This window comes from Eucyclogobius newberryi, unplaced genomic scaffold (assembly GCF_026437365.1).
Source record: "Eucyclogobius newberryi isolate DKJ021-1_F unplaced genomic scaffold, fEucNew1.0.hap1 SCAF_11, whole genome shotgun sequence".
Classification (NCBI taxonomy): domain Eukaryota; kingdom Metazoa; phylum Chordata; class Actinopteri; order Gobiiformes; family Gobiidae; genus Eucyclogobius; species Eucyclogobius newberryi.
Genome location: NW_027315735.1, coordinates 34,226,343 through 34,237,703, shown reverse-complemented (window position 1 = coordinate 34,237,703; position 11,361 = coordinate 34,226,343). Strand labels below are relative to the sequence as shown.

The 11,361-nt window shown below is 43.9% G+C and overlaps 1 protein-coding gene and 1 pseudogene across 1 annotated transcript; both read left to right on the top strand.

Moving 5' to 3' along the window:
- The first annotated feature begins 5,289 nt into the window (after positions 1–5,289).
- On the top strand, positions 5,290–7,184 carry LOC140347495 (zinc-binding protein A33-like; annotated as a pseudogene).
- A 1,519-nt stretch (positions 7,185–8,703) lies between these two features.
- Positions 8,704–10,261, top strand: LOC140346463 (zinc-binding protein A33-like). Its single transcript, XM_072432545.1, has one exon. It carries the CDS (start codon positions 8,774–8,776, stop codon positions 10,259–10,261), a length of 1,488 nt encoding a protein of 495 aa, XP_072288646.1. The 5' UTR covers positions 8,704–8,773.
- Positions 10,262–11,361: the final 1,100 nt, after the last annotated feature.

The window sequence follows — 11,361 nt, the reverse complement described above, 5'->3', positions numbered from 1 at the left end:
TGCTAATAAAAACACAAAAGAACCTTCATAAAACGGCCTCCACAGACCGGGCTTGGTGTGAAAATGTGTCCGGGACATGAAACACCCTAAGAACATACACAAAATCACAATTGAACAACTGTCTGAAGTTAGCTTTATGGGGAAAGGCCTCGCCACACAACTGGACGACGAGGCCGACACGGAGCGGTCAGTTTGGCGTCTTCCTTGAACACTGCACTTGTGCTTAAAGTCTAAACCAGTGGTCCCCAAACTTTTTGACTCGAGGGCCACATTGGGTTCTAAAATTTGGCCGAGGGGCCGGGCCAGGAAAATATGGTGTGTTTGTGTGAACTAATTAATTACTATAAATGACACGCAAGATTTGACCTGTAACTTGTAACAAAGCAACAAATGCAAGGCTCAATGTACAAATTGTTTTCCAAATGCATTAAATAATGATTAATTATCTACTGTCTTCTACTGTCCACAAGAGTCTTCTACTGTCCACAAGAGTCTTCTACTGTCCACAAGAGTCTTCTACTGTCCACAAGAGTCTTCTACTGTCCACAAGAGTCTTCTACTGTCCACAAGAGTCTTTTACTGTCCACAAGAGTCTTCTACTGTCCACAAGAGTCTTCTACTGTCCACAAGAGTCTTTTACTGTCCACAAGAGTCTTCTACTGTCCACAAGAGTCTTCTACTGTCCACAAGAGTCTTTTACTGTCCACAAGAGTCTTCTACTGTCCACAAGAGTCTTCTACTGTCCACAAGAGTCTTTTACTGTCCACAAGAGTCTTCTACTGTCCACAAGAGTCTTCTACTGTCCACAAGAGTCTTCTACTGTCCACAAGAGTCTTTTACTGTCCACAAGAGTCTTCTACTGTCCACAAGAGTCTTTTACTGTCCACAAGAGTCTTCTACTGTCCACAAGAGTCTTCTTCAGTGTCAAACACTTGCGCTTCCTGCTTGATTGGCCCCGGTGGCCGTTTGTGGTGAATTTTATTTTCTGCGCGCCATAGATTTTCTTGTGCGCACACTAAGTGCGAGCAGTGCACTAAGTACGAGCAGTGCACTATGTGCGAGCAGTGCACTATGTGCGAGCAGTGCACTATGTGCGAGCAGTGCGAGCAGTGCACTAAGTACGAGCAGTGCACTATGTGCGAGCAGTGCACTATGTGCGAGCAGTGCACTATGTGCGAGCAGTGCACTATGTGCGAGCAGTGCGAGCAGTGCACTATGTGCGAGCAGTGCGAGCAGTGCACTATGTGCGAGCAGTGCACTAAGTACGAGCAGTGCACTATGTGCGAGCAGTGCACTAAGTACGAGCAGTGCACTATGTGCGAGCAGTGCACTATGTGCGAGCAGTGCACTATGTGCGAGCGGTGTGAGCAGTGCACTATGTGCGAGCAGTGCGCAGCTGCGCAGGCGCAGCTTAGAGGGAACAGTGCCATCTCTTGGGGAAATGTGGGCATTACAGGCGAAAGGTAAAATGAACGGCCAGCCACAGTATCGTGAGTTTGAATCCCGACTCCGACATTTGCTTCCTTTCTTTCTCATTCCATCTACTGTCTAATAAAGCCTGCAGTAAAAAAAAAAAAAATTACAAATTTTATTTTAAATTGTTTTTACATTTGTAATATAACTTGGACAAGCTTGGCAGGCCGGATTGAAAGGCCCAATGGTGCGGATGTGGCCCGCGGGCCGTAGTTTGGGGACCACTGGTCTAAACGATTCAGAATGAGCTCCTTGATGTTTGCTGGCTGTGAATAAAAAATATATTTGTGATGAAGTGAAAGCGGCTGATTTCTTATCAGTCCGAGCTGATGACAATCTGATGTGTCAAACCGGTGTAGCACTTGTGCTCCGTTACCTTGACTACAAACACAACAAACAGGAGTGTTTTTTTAGTTCATGACACTGGATAATACAAACGCTGAAAGTATGGCTGAACTTCTATTCATGAATGGATGGTTTTGGTTGTTAGAAAACCCATGAAAGAATGCTATAAATGACATGTCTTTAAGAACAACTTTCTATACAGCAATAATGTCTGTGATGATTGATATATAAATGTAAAATGTAGTTCAGGTTAGAAGGTGTTTTATGAAACACCAACAATTGTTTGTGTTTTTTATCTCCTTCATGTAGTAATTGCTGCTCTGCACTATAAGTGACAGTATCAGAGATTTAAGTTTTGCTCTTTTCAATCTGACATTTTATTAAGTGTAAAATGTATTTTCTCACAAATGGTATCTGCCATTACCAAAGGTGGAAATAAAGTTAGTTTATGAATGTGTATTTAACATGTGTATAGTTACAGTTAATATAAAATATTCACATTTGGAAATAAAAAAACAAAAACATGGTATTTATTTTCACGTTATGTGAAAAAGCCTGCCTACATTTTGTATCACCAGCTGCTAATGGAAACAGGGTATGGCACCGTGAGACGCCGTGACGACCGCGGAGGGACGTGAGCGTCTGCGCTGCCGTGAGGCACCGCCCAACACAGAAGTGGACTCCACGAGCCTGAGGTCAAAGGGAGAACAACCAAGAGGGCATTTTCATTGCCTGACAGCTTGTGTGAACAGTCAATGAGACCCCGGGACACTAAAGTGGCAACAGGGCGCTATGACACATGAGCAAGGGCACAGTTTTCCAGTATGTTTATGGATGTGTATGAATAAATGGATGAGATCTATACATACATAAAGCTTGACTGTTGAAGACGCAATGCAAGTTTCAAAAAGGAGACATCCAACCAATGAAATGTAATGTTTGATTTGACCTGCTTAAACACACATATGAAGAGTTCCTTTTATTCCATTAATTTCTCCTTCTTCCCCCGCGCTGCAGTGTTTTATAAATCCCCTCGCTCACAGCTGCGTTTTGCAACAAAACCCGCCTCAGAGAGCTTTGGTTATCAAGTTCTGCAGCTTTCCTACATATGTCTCCGGGTACTTTTGGGCTAGCGCTACAGCCACGCCCTCTTCTGGGTGAAAACAAACAGTGTTAACAGAGAGGCGGAGATACGAATGGTTGAAATGTTATCTTTTTGCAAACACAATATTGATACCGACGCCACAGCAGCCACGGACGGAGAAGTTCAATCTAATTCAATCTCCAGGTCATTTGTTTGACGCTACACGCCTCCATCCCTCGAGATTGAGTTAAAATATTCACCGACTTCTCCATCCGTGGCTGCTGTGTCGCCAGTATCGATATTTTGTTGTATTTTGGAGCAGAAATACAACATTTTAACAATTTGTATCTCCCGCCTCTCTGTTAACACTGTTTGTTTTCACTCAAAAGGGGGCGGGGACGTTCTGGCGGCACAGGAAGTGACGTACGACCGGCGACATCGATCAGAAAGCAGGATTCACTTTTGGCTTTGGTTTGGCATGAATCATGAATAAAAATTAACCTTTTAGTTTAGTAAGTTTCCTAAATATGCCAAAACTGATGGCATCACATATTATTATTCAAATACGTACTTTATACTACTTTTAACCTTAATACCTCTCCATACTTATCTAAAACATTCTCACAGCTTTGTCTGAAACACTCTCACCACATAATCATACGGGACAATTTAATGAGGCCTTTGGGGTAATAACTCTCTCATTTTATTCAAGTTAAACTCCCACAAAACTTTAGGATATAAAAATCTTCTGCTTTCCAAGTTTGACCTGTTCTCTAATGGCGAGAGTTTGAGGTTTGGTCCCTGCGGTTTTGCGACAGCGCGGTCGTCACACCGTATGCTCCTTATGACAGCGCCCTCTGGAGGACGCGCGCAGTATCTAATGGACAAAGTGACCCTGGGCGCTCTGGGTCGTCGGGGTCTCACGCTGTCGGACACGTCGCCTGTCGAGGGACACGGTTCCAGTGAAACCTCCCTCTGCCACTTTAATCGACCTCATCTGTTATTTAAAATGACAGAGAACTTCAATGTGCTCGATGTAACTTCTCTTTTTGACCTGCTTGTCCAACGAGGTGTTATTAAACGTGTCTTTCCTGCATTTATTGAAATACAAAACCCAGCAAAAAATACTGGAGTGCAGCTCAAGGCAGCAGGTATGTCAGTTGTTTTATTTATTTCTTAAGTAATGTTTTTTTCTCAACTGGAAAAAGGTGGCTTGCCCTCTCCAGGTGGGTGGGGTGTCCTTGCTCCAAGTGGAGAAGTTCAAGTATCTCGGGGTCTTGTTCACGAGTGAGGGAAGGATGGAGCGGTAGATTGACAGGCGGATCGGTGCAGCGGCTGCAGTGATGCAGCTGCTGCATCGGACCGTTGTGGTGAAGAGGGAGCTGAGCCGAAAGACAAAGCTCTCGATTTACCGGTCGGTCTACGTTCCTACCCTCACCTATGGTCATGAGCTTTGGGTAATGACCGAAAGGACAAGATCGCGGATACAAGCGGTTGAAATGAGTTTCCTCCGCCGGGTGGCTGGGCGCTCTCTTAGAGATAAGGTGAGAAGCTCGGAGTAGAGCTACTGGTCTTTCAGGCCTATGAACACATCAGGTTCACTCAGGAGGAGTTGGAAGAAGATTCTGGGGAGGAGGAAGTCTGGCAGTCCCTGCTTAGACTGCAGCCCCCGCGACCCGGCCCTGGATAAGCGGGAGAAAATGGATGGATGTTTTTTCCAGCGGTCAAATGGATACTGGACAAGGCTAACAATGTACTCAATTACAAGTACAAATGCTGCTGACAAAATGTGAAAGTAAAAATTACAACTGAAACACACATGGCTTAAAAAAAAAACATATTCAAGGTTTTTCAATGGTCAGCAGCAGGAATAGATAATAAGAGAGATAAAAGAAAGCGTCATTAAGCATTAAAGACTGAGATGAAGAGATTAAACATGACTCAACCACGTGTGAGTGAAACAATGAAGGAAGTTTGTGGTTCCTGACGATCAGAAGTCTGCGTGACAACGTTCAGGAATGTCACGGAAAACTTGTTCTTACAGACGTGCAGTTTAGGTAGAGATTAGGGACTGGGATTGGAATTTTTAAAAACTCTTCTCCGTTTTTGCAACAGTTTGTACTGATTTCATGAAGCCTTTGCACTATTGGCTCAAAAACAAACAATGAGACTTTCGTTCAGACAAAAGCAACTGAATCTAGTACAGTTTCAGGAGGAGATGTTCTGTCATAATGGAAATGCCTCTAACCTGTTTGCGGTTTTGACATGAACTGACAAAGTTCCCGGTAGCCACGCCCTCACGCTGGGAACAACTGCACATAACAGAGAGACAGAAAGTATTTAGACACACTGGAAGCTGCACTCTCGCCACACGGAGCTCCGATAAACCAGGTCTAGAGTTTAAAATGGCCGAAGCCCTGTTTGAAGACTTCCTGACCTGCCCCATCTGCCTGGACCCTCTGAAGGAGCCGGTGACTCTGGGCTGCCACCACAGTTTCTGCTGCAGCTGCCTCAACAACAGCTGGGACCACAACCTGCCCGGGACCTGCCCCGTGTGCCGCCGCAAGTCATCCAGAGAAAAAGTAGAGGTGAACTTTGCCCTGCGTGAGCTGTCATTGTCATTCAGTGAGCAGAAGAAGGTTAAAGAGCTGGATGTCAAAGAGACAAGCACTAAAGAGGCAAAGGTCATGAATGTAAAGATCTGCTTTCTCACCCAAATGTGCCTCCTCTCTTCTGTTTGGACGAGGCCCGAGCGGTTTGTCCCGTGTGTGAGTTCTCTCTGCACTCACAGCACACGGTGGTGAGTGGCAATGAGGCAGAGAAGAGGCTGAAGAAGCAGGCACAGACACAGATACTGGTTCTGAAGGATCAGAAACAGGGCTATGAAGAACTGGAGAAGACTTATGAGGAGCTGCAGCGCCACCAGGAGGAGCAGACGGTGGAGTGTCTGAGTCAGATCACTCATGTATTCTCTCACCTGCAGCAGATCCTGAAGGAGGAGGAGGAGAAGGCTTTAGGAGTTCTGAGAGAGGAGCAGAGGAAACAGACCCAGAGCCTAGATCTGGAGATGCACAAGGTGAGGGACAAGATCGCTGCACTGACCAACAGCATCCAGGACCTGCAGAAGAGCATTGACACTCACTCTTTCCTCTCAGCTCCCACACAAACGACCACTGCCCCGCTGCCTCGCCCACAGCCCAAAGCAGGACTGCTCCTGGACCAGGCCAAAGTCCTGGGGAACCTGGCCTACAGAGTGTGGATGAAGATGAAGACTATTGTGACCTACAGCCCAGTTATATTTGACCCCAACACTGCAGAGTGTCACATGCACTTGTCCCAGGACCTGTGTGGGGTGAGGCACGGCCCCCCACGGGCACTGCCTGTGGTCCCAGAGAGATTCACCAACGAGCCTGTGGTCTTGGGATCTGAGGGCTTCAGCTCCGGGCAGCACGAGTGGGACGTGGAGGTGGGAGACCTGCCTACGTGGGACATTGGAGTGGTTAAAAAGTTGATTGACAGAAGAGGAGATATTTTCGCCACTTCAAAGTTTGGAATCTGGTGTTTGTGGCATGGAGAGGGACGGTATCACAATGGCTCTGGTCAGACAGTCCCAGTGAAATCTGCTCCAAAGAAGATCCGAGTGAAACTGGATTACGAGAAGGGAGAGTTGTCCTTCTAGGACGCTGACCTTCTGCACCTCCTGCTGACGCACACAGCAGTGTTCACTGAGACACTGTTCCCGTACGTGTCAGTGGGACCTGCACCTGAAGCCAAGACCAAAGAGGTGAGAGTCTCTGGAAAAGACTCAACATGTTCTGTTGGCCTGTCCACGGACCGGTCGAGGCACAGATTTAAATTCCAAAAAATAAAGCAACCAACCTCAAGATCTTAGGATCTTCCACTCTTGCCCTGCCCTGAGCTCTTTGGGTTTGGGTGAATTACTTAAATATGTTTGTTTTCTATGGCTCAGTTTAATTGTATCTTATTTACGATGTAAAGTTAAATCAAGTCTTTTTACCAAGCTTTGTTTGAAAACTGTTTTGACAATCACACATGATTCTGATTCATAAACCTAGTCTCTTACCCTTTTGAACCTCCAGGGGGCAATGACTCATTTTGGGAACCGTTTTAAGATTTGTTGTGTATGTACAATGTCTATATAAGCTGTATATATTCTTACTGTAAGAGAAGACAAAATAATTATTTCTATTGTTCCCGTTTAGGTCTTATCAAGGTCATTATGTATGTTTTCATCTCCAACAGGTACTTACAAACGAGATGCTGGTGCTTTATGTCAGTTAAATCAAATACAAATCTCAATTTCAGATTTGTGCACATGTAACCTAGTACTGGAAGTAATCAAATATGTGTTGATTTCATTTTTATGTATATGACTATTCTAATAATAGAATAATAATTGTATAAACTCTGTAAAATACATATATTTGGGTCGTAAATGGTTATGTGTAATCCTTGATTTTAGTTTGTCTCAATACAATTAAAACAACTACAAACTCCACTCTGAATATCTGTTACTGCTGCTACTGCCAGTATTCATTATTTTAGTACAAGTACTGCTTCCAAATGTGTACTTACAAGTAAAAATAACAACTTGACGTCAGAAAACCATATAATTACAAGGCTAAAATTGTTCTTTTGATCAATTACAATCACACAAAGAATTCACACAATTACATTAGCGTGAGTATTTCTAAACAGTTACTTAATACTTTCCACCCCTGGCAGGTCAATGGAGTCAAACTTTGGAAAAATGCATCGGAGTGAGGTTATATTTCACACTAAAACTGATTATTCTGGGGGATTTTTCATTGGTCAGTAGCAGGAAAAGATGACACTAAAAGAAAGCGTGTTAGGACAAAGTTTAATATGATTTCAAGAAGAGATAAATGTAGTTTATCAATGGAAATGACTCAAACTTTTTTGCAATTATGACATATTTTTCTGACTGAAGTTTCTGAACTTGTAAAAGTGCTGTTCCAAGGATAAAACTGTACTCTATTACAAGTACAAGTACTGCTGACAAATATGCACTTAAGTCAAAGTTAAAAAGTATACGTAAAAAACTACTTCAATTTGATTTCTATAACAGCAACAAGAGTATTTGTTCGTAGGTATTTTCCACCCTTTGTAGTTTCACTGGGATTCAAGTTCCACAAATCTAAAAACCTATATTTAATAGTTTCTGGTGCCACTTTGGAAAAAGAAAAGACAGAAAAGTTGGATGGCCAGCAGAAGGCAGCAGAGTGAGGTTATATTTCCAACTCAAACACACATGGCTTTAAATAATATGTATTCAAGGTTTTTCAATGGTCAGCAGCAGGAATAGATAATAAGAGAGTTAAAATAAAGAATAATTAACCGTTAAAGACAGAGATGAAGAGATTAAACATGACTCAAACACGTGTGAGTGAAACAATGAAGGAAGTTTGTGGTTCCTGACGATCAGAAGTCAGCGTGACAACGCTCAGGAATGTCACGGAAAAAAGAAGAAACTTGTTCTTCCAGTTGCGCAGCTTTAAGGAGTTGGAGTTTTTAGAACTCTTCTCCGCTTTGGCAATAGTTTGTACTGATTTCATGAAGCCTTTGCACTATTGGCTCAAAAACAAACAATGAGACTTTCGTTCAGACAAAAGCAACTGAATCTAGTACAGTTTCAGGAGGAGATGTTCTGTCATAATGGAAATGCCTCTAACCTGTTTGCGGTTTTGACATGAACTGACAAAGTTCCCGGTAGCCACGCCCTCACGCTGGGAACAACTGCACATAACAGAGAGACAGAAAGTATTTAGACACACTGGAAGCTGCACTCTCGCCACACGGAGCTCCGATAAACCAGGTCTGGAGTTTAAAATGGCCGAAGCCCTGTTTGAAGACTTCCTGACCTGCCCCATCTGCCTGGACCCTCTGAAGGAGCCGGTGACTCTGGGCTGCCACCACAGTTTCTGCTGCAGCTGCCTCAACAACAGCTGGGACCACAACCTGCCCGGGACCTGCCCCGTGTGCCGCCGCAGGTCATCCAGAGAAAAAGTAGAGGTGAACTTTGCCCTGCGTGAGCTGTCACTGTCGTTCAGTGAGCAGAAGAAGGTTAAAGAGCTGGATGTCAAAGAGACAAGCACTAAAGAGGCAAAGGTCATAAATGTAAAGATCTGCTCTTCTCACCCAAATGTGCCTCCTCTCTTCTGTTTGGACGAGGCCCGAGCGGTTTGTCCCGTGTGTGAGTTCTCTCTGCACTCACAGCACACGGTGGTGAGTGGCAATGAGGCAGAGAAGAGGCTGAAGAAGCAGGCACAGACACAGATACTGGTTCTGAAGGATCAGAAACAGGGCTATGAAGAACTGGAGAAGACTTATGAGGAGCTGCAGCGCCACCAGGAGGAGCAGACGGTGGAGTGTCTGAGTCAGATCACTCATGTATTCTCTCACCTGCAGCAGATCCTGAAGGAGGAGGAGGAGAAGGCTTTAGGAGTTCTGAGAGAGGAGCAGAGGAAACAGACCCAGAGCCTAGATCTGGAGATGCACAAGGTGAGGGACAAGATCGCTGCACTGACCAACAGCATCCAGGACCTGCAGAAGAGCATTGACACTCACTCTTTCCTCTCAGCTCCCACACAAACGACCACTGCCCCGCTGCCTCGCCCACAGCCCAAAGCAGGACTGCTCCTGGACCAGGCCAAAGTCCTGGGGAACCTGGCCTACAGAGTGTGGATGAAGATGAAGACTATTGTGACCTACAGCCCAGTTATATTTGACCCCAACACTGCAGAGTGTCACATGCACTTGTCCCAGGACCTGTGTGGGGTGAGGCACGGCCCCCCGCGGGCACTGCCTGTGGTCCCAGAGAGATTCACCAACGAGTCCATCCTCCTGGGATCTGAGGGCTTCAGCTCTGGGCAGCACCAGTGGGACGTGGAGGTGGGAGACCTGCCTACGTGGGACATTGGAGTGGTTAAAAAGTCTATTGACAGAAGAGGAGAGATTTTCACCGGTTCAAAGTTTGGAATCTGGTGTTTGTGGCATGGAAAAGGGCGGTATACCGATAGCTCTGGTCAGACAGTCTCAGTGGAATCAGCTCCAAAGAAGATCCGAGTGAAACTGGATTACGAGAAGGGAGAGTTGTCCTTCTATGACGCTGACCTTCTGCACCTCCTGCTGACGCACACAGCAGTGTTCACTGAGACACTGTTCCCGTACGTGTCAGTGGGACCTGCACCTGAAGCCAAGACCAAAGAGGTGAGAGTCTCTGGAAAAGACTCAACATGTTCTGTTGGCCTGTCCACGGACCGGTCGAGGCACAGATTTAAATTCCAAAAAATAAAGCAACCAACCTCAAGATCTTAGGATCTTCCACTCTTGCCCTGCCCTGAGCTCTTTGGGTTTAGGTGAATTACTTAAATATGTTTGTTTTCTATGGCTCAGTTTAATTGTATCTTATTTACGATGTAAAGTTAAATCAAGTTTTTTTACCAAGCTTTGTTTGAAAACTGTTTTGACAATCACACATGATTCTGATTCATAAACCTAGTCTCTTACCCTTTTGAACCTCCAGGGGGCAATGACTCATTTTGGGAGCCTTTTTAAGATTCAAATTTGTTGTGCATGTACAATGTCTATATAAGCTGTATATATTCTTACTGTAAGAGAAGACAAAATAATTATTTCTATTGTTCCCGTTTAGGTCTTATCAAGGTCATTATGTATGTTTTCATCTCCAACAGGTACTTACAAACGAGATGCTGGTGCTTTATGTCAGTTAAATCAAATACAAATCTCAATTTCAGATTTGTGCACATGTAACCTAGTACTGGAAGTAATCAAATATGTGTTGATTTCATTTATATGTACTAATAATAGAACAATAATTGTATAAACTCTGTAAAATACATATATTTGGGTCGTAAATGGTTATGTGTAATCCTTGATTTTAGTTTGTCTCAATACAATTAAAACAACTACAAACTCAACTCTGAATATCTGTTACTGCTGCTACTGCCAATATTCATTATTTTAGTACAAGTACTGCTTCCAAATGTGTACTTACAAGTAAAAATAACAACTTGACGTCAGAAAACCATATAATTACAAGGCTAAAATTGTTCTTTTGATCAATTACAATCACACAAAGAATTCACACAATTACATTAGCGTGAGTATTTCTAAACAGTTACTTAATACTTTCTACCCCTGGCAGGTCAATGGAGTCAAACTTTGGAAAAATGCATCGGAGTGAGGTTATATTTCACACTAAAACTGATTATTCTGGGGGATTTTTCATTGGTCAGTAGCAGGAAAAGATGACACTAAAAGAAAGCGTGTTAGGACAAAGTTTAATATGATTTCAAGATAAATGTAGTTTATCAATGGAAATGACTCAAACTTTTTTGCAATTATGACTGAAGTTTCTGAACTTGTAAAAGTGCTGTTCCAAGGATAAAACTGTA